Source organism: Hemibagrus wyckioides, linkage group LG26 (genome assembly GCF_019097595.1).
Source record: "Hemibagrus wyckioides isolate EC202008001 linkage group LG26, SWU_Hwy_1.0, whole genome shotgun sequence".
Lineage (NCBI taxonomy): Eukaryota > Metazoa > Chordata > Actinopteri > Siluriformes > Bagridae > Hemibagrus > Hemibagrus wyckioides.
Window position 1 is genome coordinate 3,148,734 of NC_080735.1, and position 20,496 is coordinate 3,169,229.

Genomic DNA, 20,496 nt, shown 5'->3' on the forward strand with positions numbered 1-20,496 from the left:
CCAGTCTGTAGTGTCAAAGCAGTCTTGTAGGGCAGACTGGGCCCCTTCTGCCCACACACGTACCTCCTTCTTGGTTGGTCTGATGACTCTCACCTTCGGTCTGTACGCAGGTCTGAGCATGATGGTGATGTGGTCAGAGTCCAACGGGGGGGAGGGGGTGGGTTCTGTATGCTCCTTTGCTGCTTGAATATACTAAGTCCAATGTGTTATTGCCCCTTGTGGGAAAGTTTATGTGCTCCTTTATATTTAATTCTTCGTGTTTATCCCTAATGTAGGACTGAAATATTAACACTACCAAAACTAGACTAGGAAAATATGTAATAAATTTTGCTTTCAGATAAGAATTTTCCAGAAAATAAAAAGCGAAAAGTTCTACGCGAACGCTAGGGGGCGACAGATACGCGGGATGATTACGTCACGTAAATTTCTGAAATTTTCAGTTATGCTAAATTTATTTATTTATTTATTTATTTATTATTCCCAGTTTATTTTTTTTGTTTAACATGTTTTAAAAACCACGCGTTACCTAAAAAAACATCCGTCCGCTCTGCACTTGCTATAGCATTAGCCTTTTAGCAATCACGCTAACGTGCAGCCTGCGCCCTATAATATTGTTTGTTGCTAAATAGCGCGCTATTATAGATTCTTAAACATCTTTGACACGAGTTAGTGTATTACCACGCAGGAACTGGGGTGGGGAAAGGAGGATTAAATAGATAAATAAATAAATAAATAAATAACATACCCGGATATGACGGAAGCATCTGATTTGTCCAGCCTTCCACAATGTTCCTCTGGGATTTGTAGTACGCAAAGAATGGACTACAAAACGATTTATGCGTTATTTAGGCACATTTTACGGGAAATATCAGATTTTAGTGTCTAACGCACATCCATAGGAGACAAAGAATGATCTGGGAGTCGTTGTGAGTTGTGTGAATTCGAAAATAGCAGAGAATAAATAGAAAAGTTGCACGTCCTTCTGGAAATGTTTACTTCCGGTATGTTTGGACAGAGAGTGAGGCGGGTGTTATAGAGCTTCTGTGACAAGGACGGAGAAGGCGTGCAGCTGAAATGGCTCTCTTTGTTACGCACTTGTAGTTTATTGAGGACATTTTTGCGTTTAAAGGATTCCTCTGCGTTATAGAAGGTGAGTTTGTCAATAATGTCACAGGAATGGGGTCGTGTTCCAAACCGCGCACTAAGAGCTTGTTCTATATGCGTTTGTCTTTATAAAGTAGTTCCAGTTCCGAGGCGACTCACAGCTTTATATCAGTGCGCCCTTATCGTTTCTATAGCAACCACGTGCACGGGAACGTATTATTTATTAGTTTCTAATATAATTAATTGTAAATGCTATTTATTTGTTTTTTGAAATTGTTTACATAATATTTATGGATATAGACTTGTCTTAGGGTTTTGTAGGAAAATGGTGGAACTCAGGAGCTTCTGTGAGCCAGGAGTTTCCCTGCAGCGCGTGTGGACCGATGGTGGATTCACGCCCTGCTTCTTCTTCACCCTCGTCCCCTCCGTCCTCGGGACGCTGGCCGTCCTCCTCGGCACCCTCCACTGCGTGTGCTACACTCGCTATGGAACCCACATGGAGCCCCGATTCGTGCCCCGTTCCCACCTTTACAAACTGCAGCTGGTTCTCTCGGTGCTGCTTGGCCTCCAGGCGCTGGTCTGGATGATATTCCGGGTGGTACGGGACACCCCGGTGCCCGGGTACGTGATCCTCTGCGGCTGTCTCTATGCCCTGGCGTGGGTGTGGGCGACTGCGCTGCTGAGAATGGAGAGGAAGAGGGTTCTAGTGAGGGACAGGACGAGAGGACACAGCGCCGTGCTGCTGCTCTACTGGACAACGGCGTTCGTCGCTGAGAACCTGGCGTTCGTCTCGTGGGAGAGCCCCAAGTGGTGGTGGGGGTTCGAGAACCCAGAGCAGCTAGTGAGTACTGCAGAAATGGTGTCACGGAGACTCTAAATATAGTCAAGGGTTCTGTTAGATGGTTAAAGGTTCTAGCTTGCTAAATGGGTAATCTTTCTTGATGGACATCATCTGCTCAGAAAGATCTGAAAATCTTTGCTAGGGTTCTGATTTCAACCGTTTCTTTGATGGTTACATGTTCTGGCTTCTTAAACAAGCTCTACATAGAATCTTCTCTTTAAGAATCTAGAACCCTTATGCTTCTGAGAAAGATCTGAATGTCTTCACTTGGGTTCTATCCTCAAGGGTTTGTTTGATGGTTACATGTTCTACAAGTTCTACATTTTCACTATCGGCTTTTTAAGAATCAAGAACCCTTATGCTGCTGAGAAAGATCTGAAAATCTTTGCTAGGGTTCTAATCTCAAACGTTTGTTTGATGGTTACATGTTCTAGCTTCTTAAACAAATTCTACGTGGAATTTTTACTACCTTCTCTTTAAGAATCTAGAACCCTTACGCTAGTTTTGATTCTAGTTTTGATTGTAGCCTTTTACATCTGCTATTTAAGGGTTCTCCCCAAAGCAACAAACCAGAGTGCTGTTTGGGTTCTAGAGAGAACGTTCTGTTCAGTTTCACCCTTATTGAATCAGATCAACCAGATCTTTCTCAGCAGCTTATGGGTTCTAGCTTCCTAAAAGGGATCTTTTCTGACCGAGAAGAAAATCCAAATAGAACCCATTTAGGAAGTTAGAACCCATTTTTGTGTACATCATTTGCCATTACTTTTTAATGCTCTGATTCAGATTCAAGAACTGAGTCACTTCTGCATTTGACACATGAGTCAAATCAAACTGTGACTCATGACTCATGAATCAGCTGAGCTGGTATGACTCAGCACGTCTCCACTTCCGTAATAACTAGGAGAAAGTGTCCTTATAGCCACGCCCATATCTCTGACAGAAAACACACCATCTTCACTGAGGCCATGCCCCCTGACTCAGCAGTTTAAGGCTAGTTTGTGGTGACATGGCTAATCTGAGTGAAAGAGTTTAGAAGGATGACTTTGTAATATTTTGAGCATTTATACATTTTGTGAACGTTTTTTATGCAAAGTGATAAAAAAATGAAAAAGTTGCTAATAGCTGAGTCGCGTTTGAGGAAAATTCACGCTAATCCTTCCAATCTGGAACTGAATTTGGAATCTTTCCAAAGTGTTTCCTAAACATTTGAGGGGATCTCCTGACAGAAACCTCAAGCTAACGCGCTAGTGCGCTAGCATATTAATCATCACTGCTAAAACATGAAAATTGACACTGAGACATGTAAAAGAACAACAGATTTGTGTGTGTGTGTGTGTGTGGTGTGTGTAGGTGGAATTTGCGTTCTGGTTGTTTCGCTATATTTGCTCTGGGATACTGTTCTTCGTTGGCCTCAAGGCTCCAGGACTGCCGCGAAGACCCTACACGCTCCTCATTAACGAGGACGAGCGGGATGTGGAAAGCAGTGGACAGGTGCGTGTGCGTGTGTTTGCGTGTGTGTGTGCGTGAAATAATTTACTAAATTACGATGTTCTTCCTCACCTTCCTGATACATACAGTAAATATATATTCAAGTACGATCTAGACGTGTTTCAGACATTTGATAGGTAGCAGCCTTAGCTATGCTAATATAGGAAATGTTTTAGCTAGTGTTTATATTAATGTTGGTCATGTACATGTGAGGAACTGTGTTGTGTTAGCCTGTGTTGTGTTAGCATGACTAGTTTAAAAATGGGTTAGTTTTAGATCTTTTGCTGTCTATGATGTAAGTGATGCTAATGTAGGAAGTGTGTTAGCGTGTTTAGTCCTCAGTGTATTTTTTCTGAACTCCAGCTGTTGCTAGGTGACGCAGCACAGAATCAGTCGGCGTGGAGCGACTTCAGGAAGAAGGTGCGTCTCCTGGTGCCGTACATGTGGCCGAGGGGCAGCGTCCTCCTCCAGCTCCTCGTCCTGCTGTGTCTCGGCCTGCTGGGAGCCGAACGCGCCATCAACGTCTTCGTCCCCATCTACTACAAAAACATAGGTGATGAGGAGAGCAAGCGCACAGCTCACACACCTAACGCACACACATCTCACACACCTAACACACAAACATCTCTCACACCCCTCACACACATCTCATACCCCTCACACACATCTCATACCCCTCACACACATCTCATACCCTTCACACACGTCACACACACATCTCTCACACCTCACACACACCTCACACACACCTCACACACACCTCTCACACCTGACACACATCTCATTCCCCTCACACACACCTCAATCCTCTCAAACATCACACACACCTCACACACCTAACACACATCTCATACCCCTCACACACACACCTCACACACCTAACACACATCTCATACCCCTCACACACACACCTCACACACCTAACACACATCTCATACCCCTCACACACACACCTCACACACCTAACACACATCTCATACCCCTCACACACACACCTCACACACCTAACACACACCTCTAACACCCACTTGCCTCAGTAACAGAAGTAGGAGTAGATTGTGGAAAGTAAGAATGTGGAGAAGAAAGTAGTAGTAGGACACACTCCAGTGACGTGTGTGTGTGTCTTTATTAAATGTTTGTGTTCTTGTTGTTGTGTTGCAGTGAACGAGCTGACAGATGGAAGTCCTTGGAAGACTTTGGCTACCACGGTGTGCATCTACGTCCTGCTCAAGTTCCTGCAGGGAGGCGGAGCTGGTACGTGTGTGTGTGTGTGTGTGTATGAGGTAATCAGTAGTTTGTGTTCAGCTTTGTTACTTTCTCAGATTAGATTTGCAAATTAAATGAACTGTTCCAGCTGCACAGACTACTTCCTGTCTTTATTTTCATCACTGTAGATTTAACAGGAATCTTTTTATCTCTTTTCCCGTCTTTCCATCCTCCTCCTCCATCAGGTTCTTCAGGCTTCGTCAGCAACGCGCGTTCCTTCCTGTGGATCCGCGTGCAGCAGTACACCGGCCGCGTGGTGCAGGTCCGCCTCTTCGCCCATTTACACTCGCTGTCTCTGCGCTGGCACCTGCAGCGGCGCACCGGGGAAGTCCTGCGCAGCATCGACCGAGGAACCTCCTCCATTGACAGCCTGCTCAGGTCCCAAACACACAACACAGACAGCAACTCTGTTATAACACAACCTCCACTATTACAATCACAACACAGACAGCAACTCTGTTATAACACAACCTCCACTATTACAATCACAACACAGACAACAACTCTGTTATAACACAACCTCCACTATTACAATCACAACACAGACAACAACACAGACAACAACTCTGTTATAACACAACCTCCACTATTACAACAATCACAACACAGACAACAACTCTGTTATAACACAACCTCCACTATTACAGTCACAACACAGACAACAACTCTGTTATAACACAACCTCCACTATTACAATCACAACACAGACAACAACTGTTATAACACAACCTCCACTATTACAATCACAACACAGACAACAACTCTGTTATAACACAACCTCCACTATTACAATCACAACACAGACAACAACTCTGTTATAACACAACCTCCACTATTACAACAATCACAACACAGACAACAACTCTGTTATAACACAACCTCCACTATTACAACAATCACAACACAGACAACAACTCTGTTATAACACAACCTCCACTATTACAACAATCACAACACAGACAACAACTCTGTTATAACACAACCTCCACTATTACAACAATCACAACACAGACAACAACTCTGTTATAACACAACCTCCACTATTACAACAATCACAACACAGACAACAACTCTGTTATAACACAACCTCCACTATTACAGTCACAACACAGACAACAACTGTTATAACACAACCTCCACTATTACAATCACAACACAGACAACAACTCTGTTATAACACAACCTCCACTATTACAATCACAACACAGACAACAACTCTGTTATAACACAACCTCCACTATTACAATCACAACACAGACAACAACTCTGTTATAACACAACCTCCACTATTACAACAATCACAACACAGACAACAACTCTGTTATAACACAACCTCCACTATTACAACAATCACAACACAGACAACAACTCTGTTATAACACAACCTCCACTATTACAACAATCACAACACAGACAACAACTCTGTTATAACACAACCTCCACTATTACAACAATCACAACACAGACAACAACTCTGTTATAACACAACCTCCACTATTACAATCACAACACAGACAACAACTGTTATAACACAACCTCCACTATTACAGTCACAACACAGACAACAACTGTTATAACACAACCTCCACTATTACAATCACAACACAGACAACAACTCTGTTATAACACAACCTCCACTATTACAGTCACAACACAGACAACAACTCTGTTATAACACAACCTCCACTATTACAACAATCACAACACAGACAACAACTCTGTTATAACACAACCTCCACTATTACAATCACAACACAGACAACAACTCTGTTATAACACAACCTCCACTATTACAATCACAACACAGACAACAACTCTGTTATAACACAACCTCCACTATTACAGTCACAACACAGACAACAACTGTTATAACACAACCTCCACTATTACAATCACAACACAGACAACAACTCTGTTATAACACAACCTCCACTATTACAATCACAACACAGACAACAACTGTTATAACACAACCTCCACTATTACAATCACAACACAGACAACTGTTATAACACAACCTCCACTATTACAACAATCACAACACAGACAACAACTCTGTTATAACACAACCTCCACTATTACAATCACAACACAGACAACAACTGTTATAACACAACCTCCACTATTACAATCACAACACAGACAACAACTCTGTTATAACACAACCTCCACTATTACAACAATCACAACACAGACAACAACTGTTATAACACAACCTCCACTATTACAATCACAACACAGACAACAACTCTGTTATAACACAACCTCCACTATTACAATCACAACACAGACAACAACTGTTATAACACAACCTCCACTATTACAATCACAACACAGACAACAACTCTGTTATAACACAACCTCCACTATTACAACAATCACAACACAGACAACAACTGTTATAACACAACCTCCACTATTACAACAATCACAACACAGACAACAACTCTGTTATAACACAACCTCCACTATTACAACAATCACAACACAGACAACTGTTATAACACAACCTCCACTATTACAATCACAACACAGACAACAACTCTGTTATAACACAACCTCCACTATTACAATCACAACACAGACAACAACTCTGTTATAACACAACCTCCACTATTACAGTCACAACACAGACAACAACTCTGTTATAACACAACCTCCACTATTACAACAATCACAACACAGACAACAACTGTTATAACACAACCTCCACTATTACAATCACAACACAGACAACAACTCTGTTATAACACAACCTCCACTATTACAATCACAACACAGACAACAACTCTGTTATAACACAACCTCCACTATTACAGTCACAACACAGACAACAACTCTGTTATAACACAACCTCCACTATTACAACAATCACAACAGACAACAACTCTGTTATAACACAACCTCCACTATTACAGTCACAACACAGACAGCAACTCTGTTATAACACAACCTCCACTATTACAATCACAACACAGACAACAACTCTGTTATAACACAACCTCCACTATTACAATCACAACACAGACAACAACTGTTATAACACAACCTCCACTATTACAACAATCACAACACAGACAACAACTCTGTTATAACACAACCTCCACTATTACAATCACAACACAGACAGCAACTCTGTTATAACACAACCTCCACTATTACAATCACAACACAGACAACAACTCTGTTATAACACAACCTCCACTATTACAATCACAACACAGACAACAACTCTGTTATAACACAACCTCCACTATTACAATCACAACACAGACAACAACTGTTATAACACAACCTCCACTATTACAATCACAACACAGACAACAACTCTGTTATAACACAACCTCCACTATTACAATCACAACACAGACAACAACTCTGTTATAACACAACCTCCACTATTACAATCACAACACAGACAACAACTCTGTTATAACACAACCTCCACTATTAGTCACAACACAGACAACAACACAGACAACAACTCTGTTATAACACAACCTCCACTATTACAACAATCACAACACAGACAGCAACTCTGTTATAACACAACCTCCACTATTACAATCACAACACAGACAACAACTCTGTTATAACACAACCTCCACTATTACAGTCACAACACAGACAACAACACAGACAACAACTCTGTTATAACACAACCTCCACTATTACAATCACAACACAGACAACAACTCTGTTATAACACAACCTCCACTATTACAGTCACAACACAGACAACAACACAGACAACAACTCTGTTATAACACAACCTCCACTATTACAACAATCACAACACAGACAACAACTCTGTTATAACACAACCTCCACTATTACAGTCACAACACAGACAACAACTCTGTTATAACACAACCTCCACTATTAGTCACAACACAGACAACAACTCTGTTATAACACAACCTCCACTATTACAGTCACAACACAGACAACAACACAGACAACAACTCTGTTATAACACAACCTCCACTATTACAATCACAACACAGACAACAACTCTGTTATAACACAACCTCCACTATTACAGTCACAACACAGACAACAACTCTGTTATAACACAACCTCCACTATTACAGTCACAACACAGACAACAACTCTGTTATAACACAACCTCCACTATTACAGTCACAACACAGACAACAACTCTGTTATAACACAACCTCCACTATTACAGTCACAACACAGACAACAACTCTGTTATAACACAACCTCCACTATTACAGTCACAACACAGACAACAACTCTGTTATAACACAACCTCCACTATTACAGTCACAACACAAACAACAACTCTGTTATAACACAACCTCCACTATTACAATCACAACACAGACAACTGTTATAACACAACCTCCACTATTACAACAATCACAACACAGACAACAACTGTTATAACACAACCTCCACTATTACAGTCACAACACAGACAACTGTTATAACACAACCTCCACTATTACAATCACAACACAGACAACAACTCTGTTATAACACAACCTCCACTATTACAATCACAACACAGACAACAACACAGACAACAACTGTTATAACACAACCTCCACTATTACAACAATCACAACACAGACAACAACTCTGTTATAACGCAACCTCCACTATTACAACAATCACAACACAGACAACAACTGTTATAACACAACCTCCACTATTACAATCACAACACAGACAGCAACTCTGTTATAACACAACCTCCACTATTACAATCACAACACAGACAACAACTCTGTTATAACACAACCTCCACTATTACAATCACAACACAGACAACAACTCTGTTATAACACAACCTCCACTATTACAATCACAACACAGACAACAACTCTGTTATAACACAACCTCCACTATTACAATCACAACACAGACAACAACTCTGTTATAACACAACCTCCACTATTACAATCACAACACAGACAACAACTCTGTTATAACACAACCTCCACTATTACAATCACAACACAGACAACAACTCTGTTATAACACAACCTCCACTATTACAATCACAACACAGACAACTGTTATAACACAACCTCCACTATTACAACAATCACAACACAGACAACAACTCTGTTATAACACAACCTCCACTATTACAATCACAACACAGACAACAACACAGACAACAACTGTTATAACACAACCTCCACTATTACAATCACAACACAGACAACAACACAGACAACAACTGTTATAACACAACCTCCACTATTACAATCACAACACAGACAACAACTCTGTTATAACACAACCTCCACTATTACAATCACAACACAGACAACAACTCTGTTATAACACAACCTCCACTATTACAATCACAACACAGACAACTGTTATAACACAACCTCCACTATTACAACAATCACAACACAGACAACAACTCTGTTATAACACAACCTCCACTATTACAATCACAACACAGACAACAACACAGACAACAACTGTTATAACACAACCTCCACTATTACAATCACAACACAGACAACAACTCTGTTATAACACAACCTCCACTATTACAATCACAACACAGACAACTGTTATAACACAACCTCCACTATTACAACAATCACAACACAGACAACAACTCTGTAATAGTGGAGGTTGTGTTATAACAGAGTTGTTGTCTGTGTTGTGATTGTAATAGTGGAGGTTGTGTTATAACAATCACAACACAGACAACAACTGTTATAACACAACCTCCACTATTACAACAATCACAACACAGACAACAACTCTGTTATAACACAACCTCCACTATTACAATCACAACACAGACAACAACTCTGTTATAACACAACCTCCACTATTACAGTCACAACACAGACAACAACAGACAACAACTCTGTTATAACACAACCTCCACTATTACAATCACAACACAGACAACAACTCTGTTATAACACAACCTCCACTATTACAATCACAACACAGACAACAACTGTTATAACACAACCTCCACTATTAGTCACAACACAGACAACAACTCTGTTATAACACAACCTCCACTATTACAATCACAACACAGACAACAACTCTGTTATAACACAACCTCCACTATTACAACAATCACAACACAGACAACTGTTATAACACAACCTCCACTATTACAACAATCACAACACAGACAACTGTTATAACACAACCTCCACTATTACAATCACAACACAGACAACAACTCTGTTATAACACAACCTCCACTATTACAACAATCACAACACAGACAACAACTGTTATAACACAACCTCCACTATTACAATCACAACACAGACAACAACTCTGTTATAACACAACCTCCACTATTACAATCACAACACAGACAACAACTCTGTTATAACACAACCTCCACTATTACAATCACAACACAGACAACAACTGTTATAACACAACCTCCACTATTACAACAATCACAACACAGACAACAACTCTGTTATAACACAACCTCCACTATTACAATCACAACACAGACAACAACTCTGTTATAACACAACCTCCACTATTACAGTCACAACACAGACAACAACTCTGTTATAACACAACCTCCACTATTACAATCACAACACAGACAACAACTCTGTTATAACACAACCTCCACTATTACAATCACAACACAGACAACAACTGTTATAACACAACCTCCACTATTACAACAATCACAACACAGACAACAACTCTGTTATAACACAACCTCCACTATTACAATCACAACACAGACAACAACTGTTATAACACAACCTCCACTATTACAACAATCACAACACAGACAACAACTCTGTTATAACACAACCTCCACTATTACAATCACAACACAGACAACAACTCTGTTATAACACAACCTCCACTATTACAGTCACAACACAGACAACAACTCTGTTATAACACAACCTCCACTATTACAATCACAACAGACAACAACTGTTATAACACAACCTCCACTATTACAATCACAACACAGACAACTGTTATAACACAACCTCCACTATTACAACAATCACAACACAGACAACAACTCTGTTATAACACAACCTCCACTATTACAGTCACAACACAGACAACAACTCTGTTATAACACAACCTCCACTATTACAGTCACAACACAAACAACAACTCTGTTATAACACAACCTCCACTATTACAATCACAACACAGACAACTGTTATAACACAACCTCCACTATTACAACAATCACAACACAGACAACAACTCTGTTATAACACAACCTCCACTATTACAATCACAACACAGACAACAACACAGACAACAACTGTTATAACACAACCTCCACTATTACAATCACAACACAGACAACAACTCTGTTATAACGCAACCTCCACTATTACAACAATCACAACACAGACAACTGTTATAACACAACCTCCACTATTACAACAATCACAACACAGACAACAACTCTGTTATAACACAACCTCCACTATTACAATCACAACACAGACAACAACTGTTATAACACAACCTCCACTATTACAACAATCACAACACAGACAACAACTCTGTTATAACACAACCTCCACTATTACAATCACAACACAGACAACAACTCTGTTATAACACAACCTCCACTATTACAGTCACAACACAGACAACAACAGACAACAACTCTGTTATAACACAACCTCCACTATTACAATCACAACACAGACAACAACTCTGTTATAACACAACCTCCACTATTACAATCACAACACAGACAACAACTGTTATAACACAACCTCCACTATTAGTCACAACACAGACAACAACTCTGTTATAACACAACCTCCACTATTACAATCACAACACAGACAACAACTGTTATAACACAACCTCCACTATTACAACAATCACAACACAGACAACTGTTATAACACAACCTCCACTATTACAACAATCACAACACAGACAACTGTTATAACACAACCTCCACTATTACAATCACAACACAGACAACAACTCTGTTATAACACAACCTCCACTATTACAACAATCACAACACAGACAACAACTGTTATAACACAACCTCCACTATTACAATCACAACACAGACAACAACTCTGTTATAACACAACCTCCACTATTACAATCACAACACAGACAACAACTCTGTTATAACACAACCTCCACTATTACAATCACAACACAGACAACAACTGTTATAACACAACCTCCACTATTACAACAATCACAACACAGACAACAACTCTGTTATAACACAACCTCCACTATTACAATCACAACACAGACAACAACTCTGTTATAACACAACCTCCACTATTACAGTCACAACACAGACAACAACTCTGTTATAACACAACCTCCACTATTACAATCACAACAGACAACAACTGTTATAACACAACCTCCACTATTACAATCACAACACAGACAACAACTGTTATAACACAACCTCCACTATTACAATCACAACACAGACAACAACTCTGTTATAACACAAGTTATAACAAGTTTTACCTGAGACACCTATCACAAACAAATTATTAGACCAATCAGAATCCAGAATTCATCAACTGGTGAAAAATTATTAGTAATTTTTTTGTTTTTATTTTTTATGTCTCTACAGCTACATTGTGTTCAGCATCCTCCCCACAATCGCCGACATCATCATCGCCATCATCTTCTTCACCTCCAACTTCAACGCCTGGTTCGGCCTCATCATCTTCATCTGCATGGCGCTTTACCTGAGTGAGTCTCTGCCTCCAGCTCGGGCGATTCCTTTCCTCTCGCATTAAACCCTTAACCGTTTGCGTTAATTTAAAAATTTTTGTTCAAAGCTCTTACCATCATCATCACCGAATGGAGGACGAAGTACAGGCGAGAAATGAACACGCAGGACAACAACGCCAAGGCCAAAGCAGTGGACTCGCTGCTGAACTTCGAGACGGTACGGTGTGTTCCACTCCCACTTGTTTTTTTTATCCAATCCGATGCTCTCCAGAGCACATTTTAACAAAATGGGCGGGACAGATTGCTCTAGAGTAGCAAGAGCTCTCAAGCTTTGAGCTCTAAGTTAGATCTAAGAAGCTAGCATGTAGTATCTAGCAAGGTAGTTAACGTTCTGCTAGCTAATAATTATATTTACAGCTAGATATGTAATGTTCTTGTAAATTCTGTGATGAAACAAAACTAGCAGTGAAATATCTTGGCACAACACTTATTGTACATGTTTATAACATGTTTATTACATAATATGTGATTTAATTATACTATATATCTGTCTAACCACAGGTGAAATACTACAACGCTGAGGATTATGAAGTAGGCCGCTTCGAGGAAGCCATCCTGAAATACCAGGTAAGGGAACATCACCTGTGTGTGTGTGTGTGTGTGTGTGTGTTGTAAAGTGACCCTCTTGTTTGTGTGTTCAGTCGTTGGAGTGGCTGACCAATGCGTCTCTGGCGCTGCTGAATCAGACCCAGAATCTGATCATCGGTTCGGGGCTGCTGGCCGGCTCACTGCTCTGCGCGTACTTCGTCACCGAGGGCAAGTTTCAGGTCCGTCACCGAGCTTCAGCCTTTCTGCTCTGAACCTTTCATTTCTCTCACTCAATCCTCACAGCCATGAACCACCTGAATCTGATATTTATTACAGTTAACCTTCTCTCTTCATCTGTGTGTCAGTATTTCTGTCTGTCTCTCTGTTTATCTGATTTCCTGTCTGTCTTTCTAACTCTTCTGGTCTTTCTTTCTGTCTGGCTGCTCCTGTCTGTTTGTCTCTTTGTCTATTTATATAATTCTATGCACCTGTCTCTACGTGTCTGTCTCTCTATTTATAGAATTCTACCTGTCTGTCTGTGCTTGTTTCTCTGTCTCTCTGTTTCTCTAGCTCTCTCTCTCTCTCTCTGTCTCTTTAGCTAGACTTGTTTGTCTGTCCTCTATTGGTTTAACTATAACAGTCTTTCTCTCTCTCTCTATGTATAGAATTATAAAGCAAAGCTGTCTGTCTCTCTGAATCTTTGTGTGTTTGTGTATTTAGCTACCTGCCTGTCTGACTCTAATTAACCTCTGATATTAATATAATTCATTCTCGTTGATTATGAACGTTAACTCTGTGTGTGTGTGTGTGTGTGTGTAGGTTGGAGATTATGTTTTATTCGGTACGTACATCATACAGCTCTACACACCTCTCAACTGGTTCGGCACATACTACAGGTAAACACACGCACACACACACACAAACACACACCTTCATCATCACATTCCGTTCATCATCAGCGTGACAACGAGTAAAATAACCGTCCTCCATTCTGTCCAGGGTCATCCAGAGGTCATTCATCGACATGGAGAGCATGTTCAAGCTGTTTGATGAAGAAGAGGAGGTGAGGAAGAAACAGCACCATGTTTTATTTCGCAAAATTGTTCTCAGGGTTGAATTATTTATTTATTTATTTATGTTTCGCTTTCAGGTGAAGGACGACGTGAACGCCGGAACCCTGCACTACAAACAGGGAAAGATAGAGTTCGAGAACGTTTCCTTTAGCTACGTAGAAGGGTAAACTCTCTCACACAAGAATTTTCTCTTTTTTTTTCCTTTTCAGAGCAAATGATTTAAAACGGTTGTTTGTGTTCAACAGGAAAGAGATTCTGAAGGACGTCTCCTTCATGGTCCAGCCCGGTCAAACCGTAGCACTCGTGAGTTCTCGTTAGATCGTGTCTCGTTATTAACAATTAAAGTATTCTAATGTTTTAAAATAATCTATATTATGTTGAGATGATGATGTTAGAGATCTTGGGCTAATTGTGTTTTTGTTTTTTTTTTTAAACACACATGCACAGGTGGGTCAGTCAGGCTCGGGGAAGAGCACCATCATCCGTCTGCTCTTCCGTTTCTACGACGTTCAGGGCGGCTGTATCCGCATCGACGGCCAGGACGTTACCAAGGTGAGACGCGCAACAGGATTTGAGTGTATCATGTTAATATAATGTAAAGACAGAATTAATAGGTGTGTGTGTGTGTGTGTGTGTGTGTGTGTAGGTGAAGCAGGCCTCGTTGCGCTCCCACATTGGAGTAGTGCCCCAGGATACCGTCCTCTTCAACGATAACATTCGTGAAAATATCCGTTACGGTCGAATCTCCGCCTCCGACCAGGAAGTGGAGAACGCCGCCATCGCTGCTGACATCCATGACAAAATTCTCACCTTCTCTGATGGCATGTATCTCATCTGTGATTAAAAATCTATAAAAATTACATTTTTGGCATTTGGCTAATGCCCTTATCCAGGCCAGATTTTATACAATTGAGCAATTGAGGGGTCTGATCAATTTAATTATTCACAAAATATTGACGTCTGAGTGGTCAGAATGGTGTGTTATATGAATCCACTTCATGAGTTCTGATGTAATAATTCCTATAGTACCAGTAGGTGTAAACGTTGACATGGTGACGTTTTCTCTGATGATTAGTTAGCATTCATAGGAGGAGTCGACAGTGGAGACTCCTTCTATGAATGCTAACTAATCACCAGATTAGTTAGCATTCAGAGCAAACACAGAGCTTTGTAATAGACATGAGACAGAATCCAGGTTTCTAAGGACCTGATTTCATCTTCTTTATTTTGTGTGTGTGTGTGATTTTTTTTTTTTGTTTAACTCAGGCTACAACACACAGGTAGGAGAGAGAGGTCTGAAGCTGAGTGGAGGAGAGAAGCAGAGAGTAGCCATCGCTCGCACCATTCTCAAAGCCCCTCAGATCATCCTGCTGGATGAGGTAAACAAATGAACACGTGTGTGTGTGTGTGTGTGTGTGTGTGTGTACCTCAGTTCTGTCCGTTTCTTGATTCTGATTGGTCAGGAGGTGTGTTTTCTAGAACAGCAGCATTGAAAGGAGTTCTGGCTCCTTCACACACACTCATTTTGTTGCTGTAGTACAGCTTACACAGGTCAATACCAATCTCTTTCAGGCCACTTCTGCCCTGGACACACAGACGGAGCGCAACATTCAGGCCTCACTGGCCAAAGTGTGCGCTAACAGAACCACCGTTGTGGTGGCCCATAGGTAAGAGAACCCAGAACCAGAAATATCTCCTCAGTGAAACAGAGCATTTGTCCCTGACTCGTCTCTATAACATCGTAGGTTGTCGACCATCATCGGAGCCGATCAGATCCTCGTTCTGCGGGAAGGTCAGATCGCCGAGAGAGGGAGGTAAAGAGTGTTCTTAAGCTGTAATTCATTTCATGTGAGGTAACCAGCGTGAGCTGAGGTAACTTGAGTGAGACAGTGACACTAGGTGTCTGTGTAGAAGATACAGAGTTAGCGTCTCCTGCAAGCGTGTTCAGCTGCTTTATAGTGACCCCTCCAGACAATTGAATTCAAGTGTTGTTTTTTCAGGGGTTGGGCTTGGCCCCTTAGTTCCAGTGAAACCTTTGGGATGAATTAGAGCGGAAACTGTTATCCAACAGTTATCAGTGGCTGACCTCACAAATGTGCTTCTAGAGGAATGGTCAAAAATTCCCATAAACACACTCCTAAACCTTGTGGAAAGTCTTCCCAGAAGAGTTGAAGCTGTTATAGCTGCAAAGGGGCGGGACAACTCCATATTACATTCATGTGCATGTAAAAGCCGACATCCCAGATTTGACCTGACTCACAGTCTCCTCTCTAATTCAACCCAAAGGTGTTCTATGGGGTTGAGGTCAGGACTCCAGTCAAGTTCCTCCACACCAAACTCACTCATCCATGTCTTTATGGACCTTGCTTTGGTCACTGGTGTGCAGTCATGTTGGAACAGGAAGGGGTCATCCCCAAACTGTTCCCACAAAGAGCATGAAATTGTCCATAATGTCTTGGTATGAAGCTGAAGCATTAAGAGTTCCTTTCACTGGAACTTAGGGGCCGAGCCCAACCCCTGAAAAACAACACCTGAACTCAGTGATATGGAGGAGTGTCCCAAAACTTTTATATATTACTTAATATAGTATAGATAGATAGACGTTATTGATCCCACGAGGGAATTGTGTTATAGCAGTTTAGTCAGTTAATCATGCTGACAGGGACTCTTGATATCCGTGGGGATGAGAAAAGCATCTCAACAGACAAAAAACCTTACTTTTCCTAGACATGAGGAGCTTTTAGCTAAAGGAGGGCTCTACGCTGACATGTGGCTCAAACAGCAGCAGGCCTCCGACTCGGACTCAGCCTCCGACTCGGAAACCAAAGACAGGCGTCCTGAGAAACTCCAGCCTCCATCGTCCTCTGCAGGACACAAGCATCACTGAGCCTAACACTATTTTCATGTGAAGACAATTTCATATCGAAGATAATGTTTCTATGGTATTATATTACACAGATCTACGACATAATCACGTCACCAACAATACTACTGCTGTCATTAGACGAGGTAACATACGTTTTTTTTAGTCTCTCAGGAAATTCTCTTGTCTCACAGAACTGTATTAGCAGTGCAGACTTTACTTAGAAAGAGAACATGTTCACGTGAGAAGTGATCCGCTCTTTCACTGACTCGAGACATGGTGGTGGTAGCATTCGCTTTAGATTTGTTCATATTAAAGTAAAAGCTGCTTCGTGAGTTTGATGGAACTGAAGCAGGGGGTGAAACGTGGCGGATAAATCATGTGATTTTTCGAGGCAGAGTAGAATTTACGGATGCTGGAGAATTTACGTGGTCAAGCTTTTCCAATCTGAAAGAATCTGTGCTTAGCTGTTTGGTTTATTTGATACATGCTGGTGGTAGCATTTGCATATAGCTGTGTTGATGGGTTTTTCCTATAAGACATTGAATGAATTTAGTATGATGTTCAATCACAACATCATGTTTTTTGTTTCTGTTATTACATAAAGTAACTATAATAGTTCAGCTGCGTAAACACGATAAAAACGCTAACATTTTTTTATTGCGTGATTAAAACCAGTAAACAAGACACTTGCAAGCTGGGAGATTTGAAACACTGGCATAAAGAATTTCCTCTTGTGTTAACTATGGTTTTTAGTTATCTAGTTCATTATTAACTACATTATTTTTTATTTAAATTTGTATATATTAGCGATTTTTTTTGTATAATAAATAGAATAAATAAAATAGAATAAATATTCTATATATTTATCACAACTGACATTATAATAATAATAAAAAAGTGGTAAATAGGAATAAAATAAAAGACACAATACATTAAAATAAAATGTGTTTAATGTGTAAAGTAAAGGACACTGATTCATGGAGACAGGTTTATATATTTAAGGTAATATATATTTAAGGTCTTTTCAGGGTATTTTTCTTTATTCAGGCAGCTTGTGGTGTTATATTTTATGTTCTAGATAAATAAAGCAGTGTGTCTAGGTGTGTGTTAAGAGACAAAGACACAACACACACACATTCTGTTAAGACAAATGGGTGTAGAGAGTTATGGGATCTGGGTGTGACAGATAACATGCACCAACATCTGTGCACCAAAATGTGGCCTTTTGTATTGAAAACATTTTTATGAGTGTTTTTTGCCAAGAAAGAACAAATTCCTGAATATGAAATAAATTCTAATTAAATTTAAATTTTGCAATTAAATTAGAATTAAATTAATCTGTGTATTAATTAAAATATATTTAAAAAATAAATAATAAAGGGATCTGTGAATGAAATAAAAATGTAAATAAATAAATAAAAACTAAATAGAAATTTAATCCTTTTCTTCTGAATACTTTGAGCTTATCTGGTCCTGTATATGGATTTATGTAAGAAGATGCCAAAGAAATGCTGAGAGCAAAAAAATAGAAAAAGTTGTCACTAAATGTGCATTAGTGTAAGAGCAACTGTGTTTAATATAAAAAATGAAATTCATTTACATATGTAAAACATTTTGTAAATAAATAAATAACGAATGCTGACAGAATGAACATTGTATTTTCTATGAGCTGCCTTGTGTTGTACTTGATTGTAAAAGTTGTTATTATTGATGTATATCGAGGTCAGAGGTTTAAAAATGAAACTTTGGAAATTCTTTATTTTTCAAAATAAATAAGTGACATTATTTAAAATGAACATAAAGTTGTTTAGTATTTATTTATTTATTTATTTACAGTTTATATCAGAATGGCTGTGAAACATGGTGGTGGTAGCGTTGTGTTTGAAGTTTCACCTCTTGGCCTCTTGTTTATTTCTTTGGCTAATCCTCTCATTACTCTACCTGAATATCACTTCATAACACATTATAACACGTTCATTTTTATGAGTTTAACAGAAGAATTAATACTTTTATGCACATTAGAATAAAATGTACTTTTTATTGATTTTTATTTACCTCAGACATTTTGAATTTTTTTTCCCTCCAAACATTCCCAGGTTTTGAACAAGTTACATTGTAAGAACGTGTGAAATATTATGTATCTTCATATATAAACAATTAAATTTTTTTATTAAAATTAGTTAAACTTTCAGTCTTTAATATGACTATAATCGATTTATTTATCGAACTGCAGGGTGAAGCATGGTGGTGGGTGCATCACATTGAAATTAACCCTTGGCCTCATTTTATTTTATATTATTTTATTTCATTTTATTTTTATATTTATTTTATTTCATCTTGTTTAATTTCATTTTATTTCATTTTGTTTAATTTCATTTTATTTCATTTTGTTTTATTTCATTTTAGTTTATTTTATTGTATTGTATTTTATTTTGCTTTACTTGCTTTTACTTTTACTATTTTTATTTTATTTTATATTTATTTTATTTCATTTGGTTTCATTTGTATATAATTTCATTTATTTTATTTTGTTTTACTTTAATTTATTTAATTTAATTTAATTT

General features: G+C 39.2%; 1 protein-coding gene across 2 annotated transcripts; it reads left to right on the top strand.

Moving 5' to 3' along the window:
• The first annotated feature begins 992 nt into the window (after positions 1–992).
• Positions 993–20,111, top strand: abcb6a (ATP-binding cassette, sub-family B (MDR/TAP), member 6a). 2 transcript variants are annotated; one of them, XM_058380894.1, is made up of 20 exons: positions 993–1,150; positions 1,416–1,945; positions 3,296–3,436; positions 3,797–3,986; positions 4,595–4,687; positions 4,885–5,077; positions 13,302–13,423; positions 13,513–13,622; positions 13,967–14,032; positions 14,107–14,232; positions 14,813–14,889; positions 14,993–15,056; positions 15,144–15,229; positions 15,312–15,369; positions 15,514–15,618; positions 15,713–15,887; positions 16,333–16,445; positions 16,639–16,733; positions 16,812–16,880; positions 17,794–20,111. In XM_058380894.1, the coding sequence occupies exons 2-20, from the start codon at positions 1,430–1,432 to the stop codon at positions 17,951–17,953; spliced, it is 2,559 nt and encodes an 852-aa protein (XP_058236877.1). In that variant the 5' UTR covers positions 993–1,150; positions 1,416–1,429; the 3' UTR covers positions 17,954–20,111. The 2 variants fall into 2 exon arrangements, with proteins under 2 accessions (XP_058236877.1, XP_058236878.1); XM_058380895.1 differs by having other exon boundaries at positions 998–1,150; positions 1,405–1,945.
• Positions 20,112–20,496: the final 385 nt, after the last annotated feature.